Source organism: Ursus maritimus, unplaced genomic scaffold (genome assembly GCF_017311325.1).
Source record: "Ursus maritimus isolate PB19 unplaced genomic scaffold, ASM1731132v1 scaffold_6, whole genome shotgun sequence".
Lineage (NCBI taxonomy): Eukaryota > Metazoa > Chordata > Mammalia > Carnivora > Ursidae > Ursus > Ursus maritimus.
In genome coordinates, this window is record NW_024426774.1 from 29225704 (window position 1) to 29253461 (window position 27758).

At 38.7% G+C, this 27758-nt stretch overlaps 2 protein-coding genes across 5 annotated transcripts in view; one reads left to right on the forward strand and one right to left on the reverse strand.

Moving 5' to 3' along the window:
• NDUFAF7 (NADH:ubiquinone oxidoreductase complex assembly factor 7) overlaps positions 1-4117 on the forward strand; it is a 34638-nt gene extending 30521 nt beyond the window's left edge. The window contains exon 12 of one of the 2 annotated variants that reach the window (XM_040623107.1): positions 2693-4117. The gene's annotated coding sequence lies outside the window, so the exon portion shown is untranslated. Of the gene's footprint in view, positions 1-253; positions 1286-2692 lie in introns of those variants that run through there. The other variant, XM_040623106.1, reaches the window with a different exon arrangement.
• PRKD3 (protein kinase D3) overlaps positions 1-27758 on the reverse strand; it is an 84935-nt gene that overhangs the window by 3734 nt on the left and 53443 nt on the right. For all 3 annotated transcript variants that reach the window (XM_040623104.1, XM_040623103.1, XM_040623102.1), the window contains 10 exons: positions 24285-24468; positions 22722-22845; positions 20441-20518; positions 19092-19368; positions 16224-16276; positions 11336-11408; positions 10152-10258; positions 4886-5047; positions 4525-4623; positions 1914-2181 (listed from right to left, as the gene is read on the reverse strand). In XM_040623104.1, the coding sequence (XP_040479038.1) occupies positions 1914-2181; positions 4525-4623; positions 4886-5047; positions 10152-10258; positions 11336-11408; positions 16224-16276; positions 19092-19368; positions 20441-20518; positions 22722-22845; positions 24285-24468 (1425 nt within the window). The remainder of the gene's footprint in view (positions 1-1913; positions 2182-4524; positions 4624-4885; positions 5048-10151; positions 10259-11335; positions 11409-16223; positions 16277-19091; positions 19369-20440; positions 20519-22721; positions 22846-24284; positions 24469-27758) is intronic.

Genomic DNA, 27758 nt, shown 5'->3' on the forward strand with positions numbered 1-27758 from the left:
CCTAGGAGCGAGCCTGCTCTGTTAAGGAGCCAGGGCAGGGCGCGTGCTCAGTGTAACAGAGGGTCAGTTAGTACCTGCTGCCGTGTCTCCGTTTCCTCATCTGTAAAAGGAGGTTGTTGAAAAGATAATACACGTAAAGGGCTTAGCTCGTGCTTAGCACATAAGTGCTTAATATTAGCTATTATTTCAAAATGATTAAGAAAACCGATCACAGACTGACGTGCTGTTTCCCGCCAACGACACCCTTCCCTAGTCCCTGGCTTGGTCTGCGAAGGAGCCAAAGCCACCGCCTTACCTCTACGGATGGAGCTAGCCTGACGTTAGCTAGCTAACTACCACAAGTGCTTACTCAAACAGGTTTTACACAAATACGTTCGTGGTATTTGGTACATATGGTGAGATGCTGGCTTACTTATTTCATCCAGTTATTTGAAGAACTGCAGCAACTGCAAAACCAAACCATACAACCGCATACTGACTACAGCGCTATGTGACAGTACATCTGAAATACTGATCGGCTTACGTCATACCCGTTCTGTTTCTCTTCTGCGTACCACAGCGATCTTAATTACGAACTCCTCTGGTTCCAAACACTTCAAACTTTCACCCACTGCTCCTTGAGTGGCTGTCCGCCATGTGCATCAGAATCATTTGGGGGTACTTATTAAAATGCATTTCTGGTATCATTCCAACTGGTGAAGTGGAATCTCTGGGATGGATATAGCCAGGGGTTTTCGTTTTAGTACACTCACCAACTGATTAATAGAAGAGGTCAGTAGACCACATGGCCCCAGGAACTCTGAGAGGAACTCTGAGAGGAACCCTCATAGATACATCAGTTAGCTGTTCATTACCAAGTAAGCCTGCTACTGTCTTCACATGCTGTTTCTTGAGCTTTCCCATTTAATGGGCTGTTAATCCCTGCGGTTAGGTTTGGTACTTTTGGAAACAAAAAAGACCCCTGTTCCAAAGGTTGGCTAAATTCAGGTGGGGGTATTTCCCTAGTAGGGTTCTATTCAATATGTGGCTGTTGAAGAAGCTGTACGTCCTTCCCAGCAGTATCAAACTAAAGAGGGAGAGCCACGGCATTCCCGATGGGTTTAGAAGCCAGGCTTGCAAGCTCAAAACCCTTTACTGGGCAGGGAAAACAGATGTATCCTGCTTCCTAGGATTGGTCCACGGAGGGCTGCAAATAAACTGGAGAATGTCTATAACGTTCATAATAGGTATAAAGAACCTGAAAGACAAGTCTCCATTCAAGGAGCTTACAATCTGGTTCCAAAAATAATTATGAAAAAAAGAATACTTGAGGAAAAATATCTCCCAAATTGACCTTACCAAGTTTAGAGGAGGGGCTCAGGGAAGACTTCATAGATAAGCCACAAGTCTTGAAGGACTGGAAGGATTTCAGCGAGGAGGAGGGACTGTAGGCAGGGGAAAGGCCTAAGCAAAATGCAGGAAGTAGCTGGGAAGAGTAAACAACCAGGTTTTATGGAGGGGAGCACGGGAGGGGAGGACGGCGGGTGAACTCGGGCTGTCTCAGACCTACAGCTGCAACGTGGTTAAAGGGAGGCCACGGTGTTTGGGGCAGATTAACACGAAAGTAGTGTTTCCTAAAGACCAATTTGGCCGCAGTGGTGACTGGGAAGGACCAGGAAAGAGTCTAATGGACAGGAGCGTTAAGATATTTTAGTAGTTTCAAAAGGAGGAAATTGGGGCCTGGATCAGTGCTATGCCTGTGCACTACAAGGAAATTAGAGAAGAGACAATGCAGAAGGAAGAGAGCTCAAAAACTGGTTGAATTTGAAAGATGAATATGAGAAATTAAAAAGGTGAGACAGAAGAGACAGGATGATTTGGGATCATTAAGATTTTTAGACTAATGGGCACAAAGCTGAAGCTTTTTTTTTTACCTTCACCAGAAATTTCTCTCCAGGGGTTTGGCGGGTACATAAACGCAGCATTTTGGATTTGGTCATTTATATCTTCGTCTTCATTAAAAGGAAACGTGCCACTGAGGCTCACATAGACGATAACTCCCACTGACCACATATCTAGAGAACGGTTGTAACCTTTGCTCCTCAGAACTTCAGGGGCTAAGTATGCTGGAGTTCCTACCACAGATCTCCTGAATGACTTTTCACCAATGATGCGTGCAAAACCAAAGTCACACAGCTTCACCTGGAAATAAAAAGATGTTAATTTTGCATTTTCATCTATCAATCTCTACACACACCTGTCTCTAAGTATGATACTGAATCATTTCAACATACCTGCCAACTGTACGGATTATGAATGTCAAATGAATGCAGATAGGGAAACTGTAAAATACCCTTCTCCCAAAAGGCAGAAACATTTATAACCTCGTGATCTATTACTGACATAGTAGGAAGAGCTTGCCTAGTGCTTATTTCAAAAGACCATTTTCATGTTCTAGCTTACAGAATGCCAAAAACCAGACTGGTGATCTAAGTGGTCAAAGTTTTTTTGGTGAAATCGAACGGTGCTGATTTTTTAGCATTTGGCTTTTAAGGAGCTACTTTTCCGTCTGTAAGCAGAAATTACGTGTCTCATTTCTGAATCCCCAGTGGCCGTGTAGTGTCTGGACACATAAAGGTACTCAATAAATGTTTCCTGAATGAAAAGTAAGTTGGTATTTAAAAACGGACCCTTTATTTGTGTTTAATCCTAGAATTTATATTCCCAAGGATTACTATCAGTTGGCAAATAAACGGAGGTGTAGTCAAGAGAACTATGAATGTAGCCCATAGAAGAGCAATGCCAGAGATGCTTGGAAGAGTAAGAGCAAAGGCGTTTTCTAGCACTGTGGAACAAACGATGGCTAGTCAGATTTTGGATCTGAAAGAAGTTCTGTCTGAAGGTAGCCACAGTCACTACAATATCCTTTTGGGAACAACATCCGTTCTGGAAGCGGGATGAGCTTGGCAGAGCTCAGAATACTTGCCTTGCTGCCCGTCTTCTAGAGGAAGTTTGGATTTGGGGAGTAATGACACATCCATGCTGAACAAGCAAATGCCAAGTACTTTCCAGAGGAAACGCCCTGACTCACAAAATGTCTTCACAAAAAGCATTATGATAAATTGAGAAAAAAGGGACTTGGCCTCTACAACCAATGGTATAAACAGTGCTGGAAAGCACAGGTGAAGGTGTACTCAAATGCTTCGTGCTATTAGTAGGACATGGACCCTGGTGCACGTTTTTATGACAACTGTGCCGTGTCATTACTGAATGTGGCTCCCTCTCTGAGTCCTAGAAGAACAGGATTATTGACCATGAAGACATGTGAACTCTCTTTTGTTAAATGCCATGTTTCAGGCAATATCTTGATAACGAAAAGATGCCATGGCAGTTTGGCAACCGAATAAGGAAGTGTGGCCGTGGCTAGCACTTGAGCAACAAGGAATGGCAAGTAAAGGACGTTATCTTCCCTCTGTTCATAACAGAGTCAGAAAGATGGAGTTTAGCCTCACTGTAGGGGTGTGCATCCTTTGCCCAGACTATTCTGAAGATCAAATGAGATGATAATGTATGGAAACACTTTAAAACATCACACCAACTGTCAGGAAACCCTTTTTTGACCTCACAATGATAGGGAATCCCTTTTAACCACACAGGCATTATAGAAGAATAGGATTACTTCCTTCTAAGAGTTGAATAATTTTAAAAAATACTCTTTTTCTTTGAAAGACAATTTGAGTTGTATTTAATTGTGCAATAATCAATTGTCCTTAGTCTAGCCATCTAACTGTGCATTTTTCAACTGTACGTATATGTAATAGGTTGGCAATATATATTCTAGCTGATGAGAGAAATCACCAATGACAAGCATGAAAAATATTTATAGGTACTGCCAACATATATTCCTCAGGAAGACTGTTTCAAACTTTGGGTTTATGAAGCTTTTATTTTAGGCTATAAAATAATTCTGGATCAAGATCAACACTCTTTAGTGAAATGAAGTTTAACCAAGTAAAAAAATCAATGCATCACACACAGGACTCGGACACACACACACGGGATATACATGTGTGAGTGATGGCAGCAATGGGAAATGTAATTCTTGGTGAAAATGTTTGAAATAAAGTACTCTAGAGCGGAAGGGGTGTTGGCTGCCTGCCTCAAAATCTAGTGCCCCACCCAAAACCTAGTGTCCCCCCACTGTGGCGTTACCCGTTTTATTTTATGGGGAATTTGTCCTGAGCACCAGGCACCAGCCAAGATTGATTCTCCTGGCTTCATTCCCAACCCATAGGGAGAAATAAACTGCAGTCTACGTGCAAAAAGTTATTCCGCGAGGTCTGGTTAAGTTTAAAAAATTTTAATGAAAATAATATAATTAGTAAGATCTGAGTTCAAATTATTTCACGTATTAATCCTCCCTGGCAGTTAGAGGTTAATTACGTCTGTTGAGATAGTTGTATATCTGAACTACAGCACTCTTTCATCACACGGGTGCTCTGTAATACTGTCAGATACTTACAAAGGTTCTAGACAGTATCTCACCTGAGGAAATGGCTCTGCTGATGCGAGCAGCACGTTTTCTGGCTTTAAATCACAGTGCACAATATTCTTAAAATGTAGATTCCTCAAGGCAACAAGAATCTGTTATTGAAGAACACAGAATTTTTTCAGTGCCTGGAAAAAATTCATAGCTAAACACTTACCTGAGCTCTGGAATGCTATGATAATTTGAAAAGTCCACTACAGTTCATTAAGTTTTAACTGAATGTTACTCTGTTTTTCAAGGTTAAAAATTCCCACAATATTCCGACATGTAAGAGCACTGCTATTCAAATTGTTTTCATGTATTCTCGTTTCAAAAAAACAAAACAAAACAAAAAAAAACCGAAAACAGTTAAAATACCTGTGTGACCATGAATTTAGTAATTCGTTCTGGAAGTCGACTTTTCTCACTGGACAGAATCATTTCCAACATATCTCCATGCAGCTTTTCCATTACTACAAAAACTCGCTCTGGAGTTTCAAACATACATTCCAGGTTCACAATCCCGGGATGGTGCAAGTTCTGAAGAGTTGCAGGACAGTTACATGACCAACTTCAGTAGAAAAACAGTTTTACTATGCAAATATCTAACAGTGTACTGTGCTTGTCTGGAATACATGGCATAGAAAGAAAAACAGAAAAATAAGCAGTAAAAGCAAACCAACAGGATCATGGATTCGGATTTTCCAAGATCTGTAGTGCAGTGGGTGCGCTGAGGGGCAAGGATGTCTTCCCAATGGATTACGTGAGTGCCTCTGTCCTATTACTACTACCATTTTTTCTTTCTCATCTTTTCAGTCTTCTAACACTATGCTAATTTATGCTGTCCGTCAAGAGGCGCCAAGTCAAGAGGCGCCAATCGCCGATCAAACTTCAGCCAGTCACAGAGCTTTGGCTCTTCGGGGCTGTGTCTGTGGAGGGATGTGCTCAAGAGATGGTGGTTTTAAGGTAGTTATTTATCGAAGTCTGGATTCTCAATCATACCTCTGTTCGGTTTTCCCTCTTTCAGGCCCAAGATCTCAACCTCCATCATCTCATGTTTCTTGAGCACCACTACGTTACCAGGGTTGGAGAAATACACAGTTGAATGTGATACTGTTTCTGCTAATAAAAAAGCAATCTATCTTACTGGTTAAAAACATAAAAACAAAAAACCTTCCTCAAAAGCAAATTATCGTGAGTCAGCCATGCTCAAAAATATTCAGTGGCTTTTTATTCCTGGACATAAATCTATTCCTCTGTGTGGGCTTTCATATTTTCACTAATATGGCTTCATTCTCCCTATTCAATTTTAAATATGCTCTATTGGCCCAAGTGTTAACTTTTACTCTTTATTATTAGAACTATATTTTTTCTTATACTTTTATCCTTATTATAGGTACCTAATTGTGCTAAGAAGACAAACTTTTTGGCTTAGGTTGAGCACCAGCTCTAAAATGTTTTTTGAATCTGCTATCATCTCTCGATTCCCACTGTAGCGGCTTTAGTTTCAGCTCACATTACCTCTTTTTGGGATGACTGCAGTAGTTTTCACCTAACACTATATCCACACGCAGCAGTATTCACCCCATGGTACTGTGTCATGTATGCATCTTACTCTGTACCCTAGTAAGTTCCCTGACAGCAGAGACTGTCTTAGTCATTTTAGCTCAATGGCTGAATTATAGCTGGTGTTTTAAAAAATGAGTAGCAAGTGCAAAATACTGTTTACGAGTCAATTTAAAACAATTTAATGAGATGGTATTCCAAGCGGCAAAATAAAAAATGACAATTTTATGGTAAAAATGACATGGGTGTGATAACAGTGAGCAGGGGAAGATTCAGAGTACCACAGCTTTGATCAACTTAGAGCTGGAAGTGTGGCTGGCTGTCCCCATGCTGTAGCTGTAAGTTTCTACCCCTCCTAAACAATTGACACACACACAAAAATAGAAGTATGCTATAACATTATTGTCTCTTAACTTCCTCTATTTGTTAAATGTCCTATTTCCTCTGGAGATTCTTGGTAAATTATAGAGCATCATTTTCTCCAGGTTTTCAGATTTATTTGATAGAGTTGGACAAGGCAGCATCTATAAAATGCCTTTAAATTTTTTTCAGTATTTGTGTTCATCTCCCCAAGATGTTCTTATTTCTCTTATTTTTGCTTTCCTTTATTGTTCATTCTTTAACCTCCAGAGTTGGATTCTTAATTCATTTATTTTCATTCTTGTGTAAATATTTGAGGTTATAAATTTTCTTAGTCTCAAAGCTGATCTAGTATATTCACAATTATTTTCTAAATACTTCGAAATCTTGATTTTGCTCTTTAAGAATTAAGATATTTAAAAAACTTTCAGGTGATAGGAGCTTTTTGTTTTTTGATTTTGTAATTTAGTTTTACAGCATTAGGATCAAAGAATACTATTTATCCTGTTTTGAATGAATGAAGTATTCTTTGTTCTCTGTTTTTAGGGTACACACTCAGTATAAAGTGGCTGGATTACCTTACACTGGCTAGGCCTCCCACGTCCCTAGTTTGGGCTACGTCATCTGCCAGGACTACTGATGTGCCTGTTAGCATCTCCCCATCTCCTCTCTCGTTTTCCTTTATAAAGGCTGCTGCTGTTACTTGGCGTGAGCCGCACGCTTCCACTACTGAAGTGCCCTTCTTCCCTTCACTTACTGTGTTCTCTCTCAAATTAAATCTTATCAGATCATGACCCCCTTGGCTTGCTTCTATTTGAGGAGGCACGTGGAGGATGTCACAACTGTACGTCTCAGAAAGCCAGCAAAAACAGCCCTTACTGTGATGCCTCTTCCTGCATGCACCCCTGCCTCTGTCTCCGGTGTTTCTGGAAAAACTCCTCTACCTATTTTATAGGTCTGAACTTTCTTCTATTTTTATTAGTTTTTTTAAAAAAATTCTGTTTATCAATTTTCTTGTAGCTTTTAGGTGACTTCCAAAAAGAGAAAGGGGAAAATGGTGAATATACCCCAGTGTTCAAACCAGAAATTTCCCTCTTAAGTTTCTGATGACATTTTCCCGCTTACACAGGGAGCCATGAGCACGCCATACATTTTCTCCCATTACTACTCTATAACCCACCTGCTTCAGGCAAGAGCAAAGACATTTTATATTACCACATCCCTATGAAACAGAAGTAAAAAGCCTCCGTTTCTTTCCTGCCCCACAACACAGTCCCCAGCAGATGTGCCATGTTACAGTTCATGTAAGCATGGATCCTTTTTCTTTACGTAACTGTATGTACACATGTGCAAAGTACACATTACCTTAAGAAACCATACAAATGGAACCATTCCACATTTCCATGTAAAAAATTTAACAAAATGTTACAGGTAATCCCCCACATAAACACATTTATTCAGTATTAAATGAGTATCTGCTATGCACCTGGTACTATGTCGGTAGTCTGGATTCATGAGTAAACAAAACTGACAGAAATACAGAGATTATCACCAAGCATGCAAGAGAGGCTGGATGTTCCTGGGTAAACTATAAGGTCACTCCTTTATCAAGGATTCTAGAATTGCTCTTCCCTGCCATTGGAAAGGCCAAAACAATAGTCTCAGTAAGATGCTTAGTCTTTACCCCCTAACCTTTCTTTATAAAGGTGAGGACGTGGGGAAGAAAACCATGGATGTCCACGGAGCCGCAGGGAACCAACAGTACCAGCTTCAACTACCAGGCGGGGTTCGGCAGCCTTTGAGGCCGTTTAATGAGGACTACACGCAAGAAGAATCAGGGGCAAAGACTAGAAAGTTAGGATGACACAGCAGGGAGGGGAGGGGAGGAACCAAAGGGTGCAGTGCGTGAGTGGAGGAGTGCAGTACGTTCCTTTTAATCCATGTAAAAGAGGCTAGCTGAAATGCTCATATGACTAAATCTTGTGTAATGAATTTCAGCAAATGAGTATTTGAAAAACGTTTCCTTTAAAAAATGTTTTTACCACATTTGATTGTTCCAAGAGAAATGTAATTCATATACAAAGTAGGCTAAAGCTGATCTTTATATATAGAATTTGTTGAATTTATATATTGCAAAGGAAATGAAGCCACAATTTTACAAAAGTGTGTGCACACGTGCGCACGCACACACACACACACAGAGAACAGGTCCAATGTGGTAGAGTAGAAAGAGCATGTGGTTTGCAGAGAGACTTCGATTCAAACTCTAAACCTGTCCTCTTCCTGTTGGGTGATGTTAAGAAAAAATACTTATTAAGTACAGTTTCTGGCACAAAGTAAGCCACTGACTAAATTAAAAAATATAAATTTGTATATAAACAATTTGAAAACAATCTACAACAAAAAGTATGGTATTAAATTTAAGATGAAAATAGTATATTTGGAGACGTACTACAATCACTTAACTGTATTCCCCGCAGAGCTGCATCAGTGAAAATAACCAGAAGGCTGTGCTACCGTTGTTGCATTGTGCATTATCTGGAAATCCCTAAATTTAGTTATTATACCCACAGTTGATAACACAGGGCAAAAAAACTGCAGTGTGTAGTTTAGAAATGTGTCTGTGATCAGTGACCAGGATGAATCAAGCCTAAAGAATATATCCTTAATATTTATTTATTGTGTATTAGTTGGACAGTGAGCACGATTCCAGAATTAGATACGAAAAAAGATCGCTACCAATATTCACATCCTAATACAGTCTGAATGCTATTAATTTTCTATATGAAGGTAGTTGTATAGGAGGAAGTGACCTTGAAGGGACCACAGGTAGGTTGTAGACCACAATCTTTTGATTATCACTCCTCTGAAAACACGGAGGCAAATGTCATTGCTGGTGTAACCAATAATGTAATACATGTGAAATGAATCCTGTGTTTGTAAGTTTCTTACCTGCTTCTTCAAGGAAGCCTAAGTTCAGTATGCTGTGTCTTCTTAAATATTATGCAAAAGCTACACAGTGAATAGACATTTGCATATTATAATTTATATGATATTCATGAAAATAAAGATAAAGCTACATTTTACTCTTCTGGATGACCCCCAAAAGAGGTAAAAATGTTAGATAAAAATAAAAACAGTGATTTATTTAATGGGAGTTATGTCATTGCCAATATATCTTTAAAAATATACCTAATGGACTAAAACATTATAAAATTAAATCTTTAGAGTTTTAAATTAATAAAATATCAAATGCTACTGTGAAAAGGTACACAATTTTTAAGCAGACTTTATTTTTATAGCAATTGCTATAATAACCAAGCCCATCATCTGTGAGCACTGCATGGCCACAGCACTGACCTCGTCAAATGTGGGGACACAAGTATCTAAGTATTTTGAGCTTCTGGAGTGATGAATTATAAGTTTTTACTTTTGTTGTTGTTGTTGTTAAAGATTTTAACTGATGAAAATGTGTTCTAAAGTACTATCCTAATGGCAGTTCTTGTAACTCCTAGATTACTAGAACTTAATTTTTCCTTTTTTTAAAAAAAAGACTTAAGGATTTAATGTAGAAGCCCACCGGCCTCCCACTGAGCCCAAAGGTTGTAAGATGAAAACAGAAAAAACAAGCCTTCTTCACAGCATGCTAAATATACTTGCACTTAAAAACTCACAAATCAAAAATTAAAACCAATACAAAGCAACTTGGGTTTTTTACCTGTAAAATAGCCACTTCATTACGGAGTTGACTTTCCTGTTTTGTGGGGAATCTCATCTTATCAATTACTTTAATAGCCACATCCCTTCCAGTCTTTCTATGTTTTCCTATTTTTAAAAAAAAAAAGTATAGAAAAGAAAGAAAAAGCAAATTGACAGCTCATATGCAATATAAAAGCTTTATCAGGAAGTTGAACAAAGACTGAAACTGATTATGTATTTATTCTTAGATATCTTTTCTTTGGCTGATTTTGTTCTTTCTCCTTCACTCATCTTTAATTTTAAGAAATAAATTACATTTTCCTATAATAATAGTTGCCTCTAATAAAGGCAGTTTCATTACTTGAAATGGCAGGAAATATGAATGAACTTGTTTGCTGAAAAATAATCTACCTTATTAAATAAATGACAGTTAACTACTCTTAGTCTTCAGACACTGTCAAGATAGAAACATCTTATCAATGAATTAGTTTTAGTTTAGGTTCACTGAGTCAGCACAGTTATTTAACCACATAGCAGAGCAAGCCTTGAGGCAGAAAGGCCAACCAGGAGACACTACTAAAGAGTGTCAGAAAGGGAGGAATAGGATTTAACATTTCTTTTATGCCTTAGATCATAGCTTATAAAGTACTTTTACGTACGTTAGACTTAACTAACCACCCTGTGAGCTATGCAGGTCAAATTTTGTTAGCTCATTAAACAGATGAAGACACTAATGCACAGTGAGCTTAAATGACTCTGCCAATATCATGAGTCACAGTGAGATCTCAGGTCTTCAGACCTGAGACAACATTCATGCCAACAGCAGACGAATGGGGCCATTTATGCTGGAAATCCAGTAGGGCACATCCTTGGGTAGATGAGCCCACACAGCCCAATAAAAGCTTCAAGCCATTTATTTTTCCCTCACAAACATCCTTAGGAGTGAGCTACAAGAAAGGATAAAGTAAGACTACTGCAAAACTAACTTCCTGATTCTTTCTGTGACTCTGTAAAGTGTGCGGTTGCGATTAAGGACTGAATACTCAGTTACAGTACAAAGGGTGGAGCTAAAAGAACGCAAGTCAACCCTTCAGAAAAAAGCCACTCGACAAAATTGTGACAAGACACAACAGCTAACAAAGGTCTTTAAATTTCACAATTTTCTGGCGTATGTACAACATGCAACAGGCTGCAGCTGCTTACCTCCATAGACGATACCAAACTGGCCCGAACCAAGCACCTCATCGGCAAAGATCTGGTAAACAGTGCTAATGTCCTATTTAGGAAAGAGCAAGCAGCATTATTTCCCTCCAGCCAACACTGTCAACATCTCTGAGTCCTTTCATTCTAACACTGAACACATTTTTGTTTTTATGAGAGAGGCAGCCAAGTTTCCTAACAAATATTTTATGAACACAGACTTTCCATGTCCTAGAAAAGCCCAATTTTAATACTATGACTCTTAAATGTGCAAGAATAATGGATTCTGTAAGAAGGCCTTTGGGGGAAAAATGATTTGAATAAGAGAAAATCTTGTCCTTAGTAATGATTTGTAAAAAGTAAATTAACATAAAAAATTAACTAAATTTTACCTATTTCACCATTAAAAAGATTTGCTATCTTTGATTTGAGAGAAAAACTCAGAAGATGCATATTGAGGTTAGGCTCACTTTGAAAGCCTGAGGAAAAGCGTACGTGTGAGAAAGTCTGTAACTCGGATCCCTCCCCAATCTTCTTCCCTCCCTCCCTTCTTGGTGCTCGCTGTTGCTGTTGCTGTGGGAATATTCTTGGCGGGCGCTCTCCAGTCCCCTCCCGAGTGCTCCAATCAGGGGCTCCCTTGTCTGGGTTGGGCCACAGTCTGCATGAAATCAGGCGCTCCATCTCCATCAGTGTTACACTCCCCGCCAGCGCCTGTCTCATGGCAGTAACTCAATTAAATAAACAGAATCACACGGACCTCAATTTCTCAACGGTAAAGGGGATATAATAACATCCATTTCACTGGATTTTTAAGTAAATTAAATGAAGATATATACCAAGGGTCAAGTCCAGGGCCTGGCAATATAAAAATCAGTAAATCTATAAATCTGATTTCCTAATTTCTCTCGAAATTAGGTAATCTTAAATTGTTGACTTCCCTGGGACTTGGCTTTCTCATATGTAAAAAAGTATTGGTCTACATCTCTAGGTCCCTCCTAATTTAAAGTATGTCAGTGATTTTGGGCGCCTGGGTGGCGCAGTCGTTAGGCGGCTGCCTTCGGCTCAGGGCGTGATCCCGGAGTTCCGGGGTAGGAGGAAGGTGGGTAGGAGACCGAGTCCCACATCGGGCTCCTCCGCTATGAGCCTGCTTCTTCCTCTCCCACTCCCCCTGCTTGTGTTCCCTCTCTCGCTGGCTGTCTCTGTCTCTGTCAAATAAATAAATAAAATCTTAAAAAAAATAAAATAAAATAAAGTATGTCAGTGATTTTATTATTGTCTTCAACATTTATTGAGCCCTAACTGTAGAGAGGACTCTGTAAGAGGTAGCTAATTTAAGAGGCTTATGATGTATTAGGGAAACATAAAAATCTATTAAAAAGATAAATAATTCAGGACATATCAGGGTCAAATAAGTACTGCTTATTTGTAGAGGCTCTCCTAACACCTTTTCTTTACTAACTCACCAGAACATGTACTTTCCATTCCCTCTGAAAAGATTATATTGACTGATGTCTACAGTCGCCTAATAAAATGGGTGTGGTATCCCAATGAGTAACTCTTAAAACTGATTTTGTTCCCAAACCCATTACACCAAATGTACTTGTTATAGATTATATACTTTAATTACAAAAAATTAAATATGTGTACTATGTAAGTCAATGAAACATGAGAGATTGCTATGAAAATGAAGTTGTTTTAGAAACTCCGTAAAGGGGGCACCTGGATGGTGCAGCCAGCTAAACATCTGACTCTTGTTGGTTTCGGCTCAGGTCCTGCTCTCAGGATAGTGAGATCGAGCCCCACATTGGGCTCTGCGCTCAGTGTGGGGTCTGCTTGAGATTATCTCTCCCTCCGCCCCTCCTGCTTGTGCTCTCTGAAATAACTCAAAAAAAAAAAAAAAAAAAAAAAAAAAAAGGAAAAATAACTCCATAAGGGTGAGATGCCAACAATAGCTGTCAACCTATTTGTGAGCAAAATAAATACCAAAGACTGTGGAAATGAGGATTCTCTTCTCAGAATATTTCGTAAGTACCCCTGGTTCTACTTTAAAGAAACAAAAATTGGAAATTACAGAGTGCATAATAAGAACTTGACCGGCCTTTGTCCCTGGTTCCTAAGAGAGAGACTCTAAATCCTTGGAATTTCCCAAGTCATAGGAGTATCTTATGTTATGTTATTCATGAGTCCCTTGGATCACACCCGAATTATGCTAACGCAGATGATTCAGGATGGGGGAAGATCGCCAGAAAGACCCAGCACGTGATTAGAGTGTTGGGGCTTTGAACTAGTCCAAACTCAGGGGAGGAGAAGGTGGGTAGGAGACTGAGTTCAATCATGTGGCCAGTGAGTCAGTCAATCATGCCTACTTAATGAAACTCCAATAAAAACGTTGGACACTAAGGCCCAGGTAACATTACAGGCTGGTGACAGATCAGTGTGCTGTAAGGCCACATGTCCCGATTTCAGGGACAGAATACAGAAGCTCTACATTCAGAACTCTCCCAAACGGCATCATATGTGTCTTTGGTTGGCTGGTCCTGATTTTTATCTGTTATAATAAAGCTGTAATCATAAGTCCAGCACTTTCCTGGTTCTGAGTCGTTCTAGTGAATTACTGAACCTCAGTGTGGGAACCCTCGGACTCTGCAGCCAGTTCATCAGAAGTATGGGTGAGCTGGGGGCTCCTGCACCTGCGGCTGGTGTCTCAAACGAGGGCAGCCTTGTTACGAACGGAGCGCTGAACCTGTGCAGTCTGCATGAAATTGGGGTGATCAGCATCAGAACTCATTACAGATGTGGTTGAAGCAAGAAAGACAAAGGGGAACTCTACTTAGCAGATCCATACTTAAAGTCTCAGCCCTGTGACAAAAGCAAATCAACCAGTGTGCATATATGCATGTTTTAAGGTATAATGAACATTTTAAGGTTTATAAGAATCATTTTTATAGGCTTCCCAACTTTAATCAACTTTTTGTTTAACCAGCGAAATTTTGGTTCTAATCAAATTAGATGAGGGAACATCCACTAGTCAAATAATAACTGCTAGAAAAGGTTTTTTTCACAAAGACCAGCTCTGAACCTTCTCCCTTCTCAGCTATGAATGGGCATGTCCCTCAAGTTCTTGGTGGATCCTTCAAAGTTAGTGATCTCATGTCTGTGTTATGTCCCTCTTTCCCTCCCCAAGAATCTGGTATCTACTCTACCTACCAACTACGACAAGACATACACAGATTACATCTCCTTGAAACCCTCTATGCCCTGTAACACGACACTGGATATCCCCTCTTCATTGCAATCTTAGAAAGCCAACATCTGTATGCTACAGAGGTATTACAGCTGGATGCCCCAAGTGGAAGATGGCGAGATTTTTATCAGAGAAATTTATATATAGCCAATGAATTATTTTATGACTTTTTCTAGTCTTTTTTCTTTTTTTTTTTTTAAAGATTTTATTTATTTAGTTGACAGAGAGACAGCCAACGAGAGAGGGAACACAGCACGGGAGTGGGAGAGGAAGAAGCAGGCTCCCAGCGGAGACCGATGTGGGACTCGATCCCGGAACGCCGGGATCACGCCCTGAGTCAAAGGCAGACGCTTAATGACTACGCTACCCAGGTGCCCCTAGTCTTTTTTCTTTCTAATCCAGGGTTGGCAAATTAGTTTGTAGGCCAAATCCAGCCTGCTGGCTCTTTTTGTACCAGCTCCTGATCTAAGAATAGACTTTACATTTTAAATGGTTAAAAAAAAAAAAGGGAAAATAATAATAGTATCTTTTGACACGTGAAAATGATAGAAAATTCAAGTGTCCATTCAGTTATACTGGGACACAATCATGCTCATTCCTTTAGGATGATTCCTATGGATGCTTTCTCACTACCATGGCAGAGTCAAGTAATTGAGTATGGTCCCCAACGCCTAAAATATTATCTATTCCTTTATAGAAAGTATGCTGACCCCTGTCATAATCCCCAATACGTACCTACATACAGCAGCCAAACTCCATCTATTCACTATTCCTTAAACGTCTTGTATGTCCTGCTTCCCTCTAATTGCCCATCCTGGTCCCTGAACTTGCATGAACTATTGTTCCCCGCCCTCATCCTCTCAGCCGAAATTCCTTTCCACCCTGGTGGGCACAGCTCAGGTTTCACTTCCTTGAGGAAGCTTTCCCTGCTGACCCAGCAAGAAGTAATCTCTCCCTTCTCTTTGCACTAGTCTATCACTATGTAATAGTCTACTATCACTTGTGAAAAAGTTATCTTTATTTTCACAATTTAAAACATCTGCCTTAGCTTCCTTCATAAAGCAGAATCCCTTAGAGTAGTTATCAGCCACAAAATCTAGCCGGTGTCTTTAGGCCAGGTGCTCAATACTTTGGCCTATGAACTTTTTTTTAATTCAAGTATAATTAACATACAGTGTTATATTAGTTTCAGGTGTACAATACAGTGATTTATAGTGATTCTAAATGTTTCTTAGTGCTCAACAAGATAAATGTATTCTTAATTCCCTTTATCTATTTCACCCATCCCCCACCCAACTCCCCTCTGGCAACCACCAGTTTGTTCTCTGTATTTAAGAGTTTTTTGTCTTTTTTTTTTTTAAAGATTTTATTTATTTGACAGAGGGACAGCCAGCGAGAGAGGGAACACAAGTAGGGGGAGTGGGAGAGGAAGAAGCAGGCTCCCAGCGGAGGAGCCTGATGTGGGTCTCGATCCCAGGACGCCCGGGATCACGCCCTGAGCTGAAGGCAGACGCTTAACGACTGTGCCACCCAGGCGCCCCAAGAGTTTTTTGTCTCTTGAACTTGCTTCCCTAATAAGATTTTCACATCTTATTTTACCTATTTTAATTACCCAATTTGCACACTTTAACTGTAATTTTTACTTACCACATTTTCCTGGATCTGACAATTAGATACGGAGATACTAGTAGATAAATCTTCTGTAAAACAGAAGAATGATGTATGAGAAAATTGTTATGTGATTTAATATTAACATTTGCTGACATGTGAATGCCCACAGCATATTAAATTTTAAAAACGGGCTAACGTACAGTTAATATAATTATGTTCTTTAAAAAAATTTATCCATACACCCGATACCAACCCATCAACAAGAAACTGGTCAAATAAAATATGATACATCCACACAAAGAAATACTATCTAAACATTTAATGGTGTAGAGCTATCCATACTGAGCTAGAAAGCTATCCATGGCATATTAAGTCAGAAAGGCAAGTTGTAAGGCAACAGCATTTGAATTAAAAACAAAGAGTATATGATATTTCTGGTGAATGAGAGAGTAAGGGTTGGAGAACAAAGACTTTAGTCTTTATATACTTCTATACTGCCTGCATTTTCTAAAACATAAAAAGCATGCATTACTTTAATAAAAAAATTAAAAATCAGATAAATCTACATACTGACACTGAAATATATATGATACATATTAATTAAATAAGTTAAAATTAAATAAATTAAATAGTCACAGCTTCCCTTCTCCCCAAACCAAGGAGATACAAGAAATATACACCAAATTGTTGTTAATGGTTTTCTGAGGGGGGAGAGAGAGGAGCAGGAATAACGGGGTGTGTTACAAGTGTACAGGAAGGACTTCCTCATTTTATATTCCATTTTACTGTAAAGTTTATATGTCTATATTACTTTGGTAAGCAAAGGAAGTAAGTGACAAAAAAGAGAAAAGGGCCACATGGAAAGTGAGTAAGAGACTAGATCTAGAATCTCTGAGAGAACTCAAAGAAGCAAGATGTGAAATTTCCTTTATGATCCCAAATATAAAAATTTAAAACAAGAAAATGTAAGCATATATCAAAAATAAGTAACATTACTATCAAAGACTGCATTTAAAAATATTGTCAATCTTAAAAATATTTTAAATAATTCAAATATTAAATATTAATGAACAAAAAAGGCACAGCATCAACTATATTAAAGTGTCTAAAGCTTTGTTTTTCAGTCATTCCGTTTTCCTAGTGTAAGTCAATACTGATTTTGTTTCAGAGGCCTCCACTGTCTAGCTCCACCTAGTTATATTTTCTATTGCTTCCCAGAACTCCACTCCAGGAAAAGCAGCAGCCAACAACCCAGTGACAGTATTACTAATATGTCAGGAACTGTGCTAAGTGCATTATATACGTTTATGATTATTCCCACTTTAGATGAGCGACTGCAGAGACCAAGATCACATAGCCAGTAAGCGGCGACTGTGCTATCATTCTCTAGCACCCTCGCTCACTCTTAACCCTTCTGCAATTCTGCTTTTAGAGACTCCTAACCCGAGGAAGGAGGTCCATGGATGGGCTGGAAAATGGAGAAGGTCCCTATATTCAGTTATACACAACATTTGTGTTTAAGTCCCTGTATTATTTTCTGGGGGAAAAGGTCCATGGCTTTAATTACGATATCAGAGTTCTGTCTACAATCCCCCAAAACTTGAGAAGCACTGTAAATATCCATCTAACTCACCCCCTAAGAATCAATATTAAACACCAGACATACTCACAGCCATCACTTTCATCCCTTTGGTCATAGCAGGCTCCTTAACTCGAGTAACACCCCCCCCCACCCTTCCCTTTAATTTCTCCTATCCTAACCTACTTGAGACCCAAGATCAAGGTCCAAATCAGATTTTTTCCTATCATGAAGTCTCTGCTTACCCCTCCTATCCACACCTGCACCCCCCGCCAAATAATGCATTACTCATGTCTGCGCTCTACTGCTTTATGCTACTACTTAACACTAACGGTGGTACGTCCTAGCCCCCTTAATTTCTGTGTTTCTTTTGTATTCTAGCTCAGAGTCTAGCATAATGCCAAGAACAGGTGCATGAAATAATACAGGTGAACTGAAATAAAGTCCTTTTAGGAACTATTTCGATTTAAATATTATTTGTCTAATTTTCTAATGAATGATGTCTCCCCATAAATACTATAACATCAATAGCATAAAAGTGACATCATATTATGGCTTTCACTTGATCCTTCATCAAATTTAGGTTTTATTTTATAAATTTTATTGGTGCAAAGAACATGTTTCAATAATTTTTTTGGTGTTTCTGAATGTTTTAATTCAGTTAAAAGAAAAATAGCATATCTGACTTCACAGATTTCACAAGTATGACATGAACCATAGTACTTCATCACCTGTTTATATCCCACTATGAAGCAAAACAGTAGCAGTTTGCTGAATCCAATGAGAGTTCACGGACACCAAACACTGTTCTATCACTGGTTCTCTTGCCTTCAATGCTGACAACCCCATAAAGTAGGTACTATTACAGAGAGGTAAGGTTTTGCCTAAGATCATCTAACAGGTTGGCAGAACCAGGATTTGAATGTAGGGAGACTGACTCTGGAACCTAGCTCTGGGGATTATATGTATACATTATAACTAACATAACTATATAAAGGAATTAACTAACAATATTGGTTAGTACAGATGAAGCTTAAAGTGAACATTAGAAATACACACAGAGGGGCGTCTCGGTGGCTCAGTCAGTTAAGCATCTGCCTTTGGCTGAGGTCACGATCCTGGAGTCTCAGAACTGGGACTGAGCAGGGAGTCTGCTTCTCCCTCTGTTCCCTCCCACCCCCGCTCATGCTCTCTCTCACTCTATCTGAAATAAATAAAATCTTAAAAAAAAAAAAAAAGAAAGAAATACATACAGAAACACAACCACACACACGAACTGCTTAAGAACCAGAGGGAAAAAAGCCATCAACAAGGTTATTGCTTACTGTGATCTTTCCCTTGCCCTGGAGAAGTGCAAACACTTGCTTGAGGGGTAACAGGCATGAGAGCTTGGCGAATGGCTTTTTCCCAGCTCTGTGCTACATCAACTCCAACTCCAGTAGCAGCAAGAGCAGGATTATGGGAGCTGTCTCCATTGTTCTCCCCAACAAAGTACACCATAGTATCAGTGATGATTTCAAAACAGTGTGGGTTGCTGCCTTGTGAAATGTTTGTGAAATCTTGTGGCGAAGATATGCGGAGAATTTCTGAAAGTGGAATTTCCTGAAGTAAAAAATTAGGCATTAAAAACTATGAATACATCTTTGTTTTTATTTTCAAATACACTAAACAATCAGAGATATGAGTTTCTAATGAATGCATTAAGATGAACCCAAGTATGTGGTACATGGAACACACGGTCAGGTCTTACGATAGCATCTGCCCTGAATGATTTGCCTGCCCAGCAAAGCCGAAGGCAGAGCGTGGAGTATAATCGCTAAGCCAGTGGTTCAGGCCTGCAGCAGGTCATTAGACTACAAGGAAGGAGAGGATCGTGGAGGGTCACTGCCCCTATATTCAATACTTGTCACTTCCAATCATCATTAAATCAACTCAACAATTCTCTGCTAGCGGCTATCTGCAAGATACAGCCCTCAGGAGAATAAAACAAAAATAAGAGCAAAAGTAGAATGTTAGTATAGGTTGTTCAAACATTCTGTGTGGTTCTGTCCATAAATGTAACAAGTATTTACATGTATCCACTTCCTAATGCAAAAACAAAACAAAAAAACAAAACAAAAAAACCCCCATTATTTACAAGAACCCAACCAGATCAAATCAAGTCATTAGTTTCTATTCGCTTTCTTAAGGATATAACTGCTACACTCTACAACTTTGTTTGGTGTCTGTCTGTGACACGACAAAGTGTGGAGCAAGCCAAGTAAAGAAGACCATACAAAGGCAAAGAAGCAGCTTTTGGGCATCAGGGCCTAAGATAAAATGGGGCAGTGGAGAACATCAAACACCACACTGGCCTCTTCCGGACAGGCAATGATCGTGGCACTTACTAACCTGCCCGATCTAAATCAGAGCATCCAAAGGCAATCGGCAGCAAGCTGATAAGCAGGCCAAAACCAAAGGAACACACAACAAAAAACCACCTTGGGTAGCGGGGCTATTGTGAGGGGGTGCGGGACAATTATTTTAACAAGGAACTTAACGCTGACTTCTATACATGGTATTAGGCAGAGTTGTAGTAGGTATATGCCAATATAATAATTAATGAATATTTGAATATATTTGGAAAATATACAATATTTCAATGTACAGATTTTTCAAAACGTGGAATCTTTACCTTATAATACTTTGATCCAGATTCATTTTGAAACAATGTTAGACATTTGCTGTCCAGTCTCCAGTAATGCCTCTTTCTCTATAAAATAAAGGATATAAAACTCTGAGGTATAAAAATAACGATTCCTCCAAAGTACCTGTATCTTTCCTTTCCCTTTCATTTCTATTCATAAGTTTGTATTTCTGAATAGGTTTAAAATTCACGAGTGTCAAAATTCTGCAAACATAAGAAGGACATAGAGTGACAAGTATACTCCCACCACCACTCACATCCCACTCCCACCCTACTCCCGGTAAGCAATGGTAGTAGGTTTCCAGCAATCTTTTTAGAGAATTTTATGCATGCACACTAAATTACATATGTGGTACACATGCGCAGATAGGTAATTCACCTATAGGCTACATTTCTAATCTGGCTCCCTGGGTCAAAAGATACACACACATGTAATTTTGCTTGACAGTATCAATCACCCTTCCTAAGATTTGACCCAATTTATAGTTTCATCAGCAACATGAGTACCTCTTTACTCAAACCTTCACTAATGTAGTTATGTTACTAAACTTTTTGATCTTAGCTACACTGATAAATAAAAGCTGGTAATTCAGTAAAATTTTAAATGGTACTTTTCATTAAAAATGAGATCAAGCTCTTATGTCTAAAGAGTCATTTGTACGTCCTTGACTGTGAACTTTGTTGATACTCTTTGCCCATTCTTTGACTGTGTTGTGGTCTTTTCCTGATCAATTGGTTGTTATCCTTTACATATAATGAAATTAATCCTTGTCTAAATTATGACTTCAGAATACTTTTTCCAGTTTGTCATTTGTCTTTGCTTTTGTTTTTTGACATGTGTTTTTACATGTCTCTTTATTTTTTAAAATGAAGACTTTAGCCATTTTTGGTCATGGAGTAATTAAAGGGAAGGTACAGAGATTTCTCATATACCCCCAGCCCCCCAACACATGCATAGCCTCCCTCATTATCTACATCCTCATTCAGAGTGGTACACTTGTTACGACTGATGAACCTACTGACACATCATAACCCTAAAGTCCAGAGTTTACATTATGGTTCACTCTGGTGTTGTACATTCTACGGGTTTGGACAAATGTATAATGACCGGTTTCCACCATTATGGTATTTTATAGAGTATTTCCCTTGCCTTAAAAATTCTGTGTTCTTTCTGCCTATTCATGCCTACCTGCTCCCTACACCCAACCCCTGATTGTTTTTACTGTCTCCATAGTTTTGCTTTTTCCAGATGTCATATAATTGGAATCATATTGTATGTAGCCTTTTTACACTGGCTTCTTTTACTTAGAAATATGCATTTAAGATTCCTTCCTGTCTTTTCATAGCTCAGTGCTGTTTAGTACTGAATAACAGTCCACTGTCTGGACGGATGTACCACGGTTTATTTGTCAATTCACGTACTGAAGGACACCCTGTTGCTTCCAAGTTTGGCAATTATGAATAAAGCTATTGTAATCATCCATATTCAGGTTTTTGTACGGACGTAAGTTTTCCTATCCTTTGGGTAAAAAGCAAGGAGTGCAACTGCTAGATCATATGGTAAGAGTACGCTCAGTTTTGTAAGAAGCCATCAAACTGTCTTCCCAAGTGTCTACGCCATTTTGCATTCCCATCAGCAATGAATGAAGCATGTGTTGCTCTACATCCTTGCCAGCCTCTATGTCATCAGTGTTCCAGGTTTCGGCCATGCCAGTCGGTGTGCAGTGGTATTCCACTGCTGTTTTAATCTGCATTTCCCTGATGACATACGATATGGAACTTATCTGCCATCTGTATATCTTCTTTGGTGAGGTATGTGTTAAGGTCTTTGACTCATGTTTTAATTGGGTTGTTTGTTTTCTTACTGTTGAGTTTTAAGAGTTCTTTGTATATTTTGGAGAATGGTCTTTCATCAGAAGTCTTTTACATATATTTTCTCCTACTCTGTGTTTGTCTATTCTCTTGACACTGTCTTTTGCAGAGCAGAAGCTTTTAACTGTAATCAAGTCCATCTTACCAATTATTTCTTTCACAGATTTTGTATTTGGTGTTTTATCCCCAGATGCTTTCTGAATCTCTACTGCTCTACTAGTTTGTAAAAATATTTCAAAAGTTCTGCCTTTTGAAAACTCTTTACAAACATAACTATAGTGCCAGCATACTAAAATGTCTGAAGATATATCTCATTCTTATTTTGATTTTAAAAATGCATAAAGTAAAGCACATAACCAAGTGTCACTGCCATACTATGACGCCCGTGATTACTGACCAGGGTGTCCCTGCTGCTGTAATGGACCATCCAGCCCTCCTTCACCATCGTGCTGCTTTTCCTCTTTGTGTGCTTGATGGACTGTACGACCCTCATCAGCGGAATATTACTGCTTGTTGATGGACTAAAAAACATTTAGTTTATGACAAAATATTGATAATTTCAATTTTTTAAAAAATCATATAAATACTATAAACTCATCAGCCTTTTTTAAGATAACTGAGCTAAAATTTTTCAAAATATCTTAGAAATAGCTTAAGAAAATGATCACGTTATGATGATACACAGTTGATTTATAAAAGACTAAGATAATACTGCAAGTCCTCATTATTTGTCATCAGTATTTTTTGAAGGGTCATAACACAAAACAATGCACAGAGCAGAAAGAATCCTCCCTAACTGGAAGATGTGAAGCCTGGGAGAGGGTCTCATTTGGGATTGCTGTTGAGAAAGTTTCTTTTCCCCTAGGCAGCATGGTTAATTAGTAAATTCATAACGAGGTAAAAAGTAAGTACACCTATACCCAAATTTACGTGGTTCAAACGTCAAATTCCATTATTCATGTTGTTAGCAAAAATTATTTCTAGAAGACACTGAAAGGAAAATGATTTACAGATAACAATTAAGAAAATAAAAATAATGCACGGTGTCAAATCAAGTAATACTGCAACATGGGTCAGGGACAACATAGCTAGAGGAACAATTTGGGGGTTATGTGTGAAAAACATGTGGTTTTTCAATTTCAGTCTCAGTTAAATATTTTCTCTTAAATTATGAAGTATTCATGGTTAGGAGGCTAGCTAAGTTCTCTTGATAGTCTCCGAACTGGGTAAACATTAAGTTTTAATTCAGAATGAGAATGATAGTAACAGCTATAATCTAATGATAAGCCAAAATGAATAAATGACCACTCAGCCATGTGAGACTGATCAATGATCCATTTTCTCTAAATACCTCCTGGTTGCCAATGAAAAACAAAACCAGCCAAAATATTAACATTTTATTACAAAGTACTACATCCTATACAGCTGTGTATATAGAAAAACTGAATTTCTATAAATATAAGGGGGTATTTAGAAGTTTTATAATCCAATAGCATTTTTACAAAGTACTAATAGTCTAATTAACCATAGTAATCTGAAAACCGCTCCCAAGTTCATCACCATCATCTTTGTGCAACGTCCATAGGTATACATCTGTACCGGTATTTCTAGCATCTGATAATCTGCCTATATGGAGAAACGGACTGCTCTGACTGATAGTTCAATTCTGACACCCGGTGGTGGCTGCTCCACAGTGAGCGATCACATCTAGGCTACATTTAAATAAAGCACTCTTCTCTTCAAGAAAAGGAGGATTCTTACAGCCTCCCATGTTGAGTGGATGGCAAGTGATATAATTTATTTCAGGAATGCTGTGGTGCATGTAAAAGAATTAGCAACAATTTAACTGGATTTTAAATTACATTTTAGGTTCCATTTAAAGAGATTCTTTCTCCAGGGAGCGCCTGGACTGGCCCTGCGACCGGCCACGGCCTGCGGCATAGCCATGCGCATGCGCTACCTGATTGTTTTCACAGCTTCCTCGTCCCTTTCCGCATCGAGATCGGATGGATCCAGGAAGAACATTTTATCTTCTGGAGGAGATGGTTCTTCTGTGTCATCCAAGCCCCGGCTACCGTCACTGTTCATGTCACTGCTATCAATATCCATTGGCATATCTGTATCCGCTCCCAGACTGGAAGGTTCTGGCAAAGTTTTAAGCGAATTCAGAGTTTTATATTAATGGGAGATCAATACATCTAAATAGAAAGAGTATATTAAATGTGGGAAGAAAAGCTTTAAAACTCTTAATGAAAATCTAGGAAAATATCTTTATGATTCAAGACAAAGGAGTATTTGAGGAAGATATAAAAGTCACACACCATAAGGGAGAAAATTAATTTGATTAATTAGAATTTAAATCTATGACAAAAGATGCTAAAAGCAAAGGAGATGATTAGCCACCACTATTGCATGTTGGGCTAACTGGTTTTCCACAAGGGTCCAAGGCAATTTGCTGAGGAAAGAAAAGTCAGTCTGTTCAAAAACTGGTGTTAATACAACTGGATATCTACATGCACAAAGGTGAAACCGGACCTCTTTCTTAAACCAAATACAAAAGTTAAAGTGGATCACAGGTCTAAATGTAAGAGCTAACTCCATAAAATTCTTAGAAGCAAACACAGGAGTGAATCTTTGTGACCTTAGGTTATGTGAAGCCCAAAAACCTAAGTGACAAAAGAAAAAATAAACTGGACTTGATTGAAATTAAAAACTTTTGTGCTACAAATGATACAAGAAAGTAAAAAGACAGCCCAAAGAAGGGGAAAAGTATTTACATATATCAAATAAGAGACCTATATCCCAAATATTTAAAGAGCTCTTACGACTCAATAATAAACAAACAAATAACCAGTTCAATAGGCAAAGGACAGGAATAATAGATATTCCCCAAAGCAGATGAAAAAATGGCCAACAGGTATGTGAAAAGATGTGCATATCAATTAGCCATCAGCAAAATGCAAACCAAAACCACAGCGAGCTATCACTTCACACACACAGCCAAAATGACAGACAGTGACAAGTGGTGGCGAGCACGCAGAGACGTCAGAATCTTCACACTCTGCTGGCGAGAATGCAAAATGGTACAGCTGCTCCGGAGAACAGTTTGGCAGTCCTCCTCCAAACGTTAAACACGGAGTTACTGTATGACTCAACAATTCCACAACTAGATATCTGCCCCAGCGAAATGAAAACATATGTCCACAGAAACTGTACTCCAGCGTTCACAGCAGTCTTCATCATAGCCCCAAAGTGGATAACTCAAATGTCCACTGACTGATACATAAAATGTGGTACATTCATGCAGAGGAATGTTACTCATGACAAACAGAAGACAGTACTGATACACGTGACAACATGGATGAGCCTTGAAAACATCAAGCTATGTGAGACACCAGTCCCAAAAGACTACGTATTACATGATTTCATTTATATGACACATCTAGAATAGACAGACCCGTAGAGATAGAAACCTGACTAGCAGCTGCCAGGGCTGGTGGGGAAGAGTGAGGAGTGACTACTAGAGTGTACGCAGTTTCTTTTCAGGGTGGTGAAAATGTCCCACCATTGGACTGTAATGACGGCTGCCTAACTTTGTGAATAAACAAAATGTGTAAAGTACAAAAATTATCTCAATAGAGCTACTTAAAAAAATGATAAGCCACGACTGAAAGAAGGTATTTGTGTCAAGTATAACTGACAAAGAATTATTGGGTAGAATTATCAACAACGCGCTGCAAATCAATAACAAACAGAAAAATGGACAAAACATGGGAAAAGGTAATTTACACAGGAAAAAACCCTAAGTGACCAGTCAACATGTGAAAGATGTTCAATTCATTAGTATACAAATGTACCTTAAAATCAATATTAATAGTATTTGATATCCATTTATCAAACAGTAAAAAAGTACAAAAAGACATGACCATAAATTTAGAGAAGACTTTGGTCTACAGAAAAAATGCATTTATTCAGAGTAACCCAAGTAAGAAAACCAATCATGCTATCAATGGTGTTAAACAGCAACCATAAAAACATGCCATTAAACGTTAGAATCTTAAGAAATTTAATTTTTTTTTTTTAAAGATTTTATTTATTTATTTGACAGAGATAGAGACAGCCAGCGAGAGAGGGAACACAAGCAGGGGGAGTGGGAGAGGAAGAAGCAGGCTCATAGTGGAGGAGCCTGACGTGGGGCTCGATCCCGTAACGCCGGGATCACGCCCTGAGCCGAAGGCAGACGCTCAACCGCTGTGCCACCCAGGCGCCCCAAGAAATTTAATTTCTGTTCCTTATGCTTTTCCTCCTATAGAACTACTTACATTCAATTTTTACCAGTCATGCAAATGTTAATGAAAAATTATGCTTAGAATCATTACTTCTTCCTTCCAAAAAGGTAACCACTTCAATTAATATAATCTTGAGAAGAGGGGGGGAAACCCAGCACGCAAGGGAAAATGTCTAGGGAAAGACTGATAGAGAAAGAGACAGTGAAGCAGTACAATGTGTTCTAATGACTGTGGATTCAGGGGCCAGACCATAGGGGTTCAAATCCTAACTCTGTAAATTTCTGGCTACATTTCTTGGGCAAGTTATTTAATGTCTTTTTGCCCAAGTTTACTCATCTGTAAGTACTTAACTCAAAGGGCTGTTCTTAGGTTTAAATGTCAATATATGTAGAGTGTGGAAGAGTGCCTGGTACACAGAGGCAGTCGGTTAAGTACTAGAACTATAAAAACCCCTAGGGACAACAGCAGGGTGTTAAAGTAAGTCTTTTTTGTCTAAGATGGAAGAGAATATGCAGTACCACTGGCAATATGAGACTACAAAGTGGTAGGTGGTTAAAGGAAAAATGGGAAGGTGTAATGACTAATAAAAATGTACCTTTACTGATGTTTGCATTTGCTTATTAAATAAAAAAGTCAAAGAAACAAAGTAAACAAAATAAAATATGCAAATATAACTCTATACAAAGATAATACATAAAAGAATTGTGACCTTTTCTGATCTTTTATGGAAATTAAGAAAAAGAACTTTACCTCCGTTGAAAGTAACCTCTCCGAGGCAGTCTCTTGGTACTTTTGCTGCACAGCGTTTATGGCAGTTGAATTTACAATCTGAAATCAAGTATTTGGTTTATTAATTTATGTAGTAAGTCAGGCGGTATCAGATATGGTTAGAGACTTTTTAAAGTTTTCCTTTACTAAGAACTCAGGGAATAAAGGTCTGGTTTCAAACTCTGCTGCCACCTCTTAATAGGTATTTAACTCCTCAGGGCTCAGTTTCTTATTTTTTTAAGTTTTAAGTTTCAGCTAGTTAACATAGTGTAATATGAGCTTCAAGTGTGCAATATAGTGATTCAACACTTCCATACAACCCCTGGTGCTCATCACAAGTGCCCTCCTTAATCCCCATCACCTAGTTCAGCCCCCCC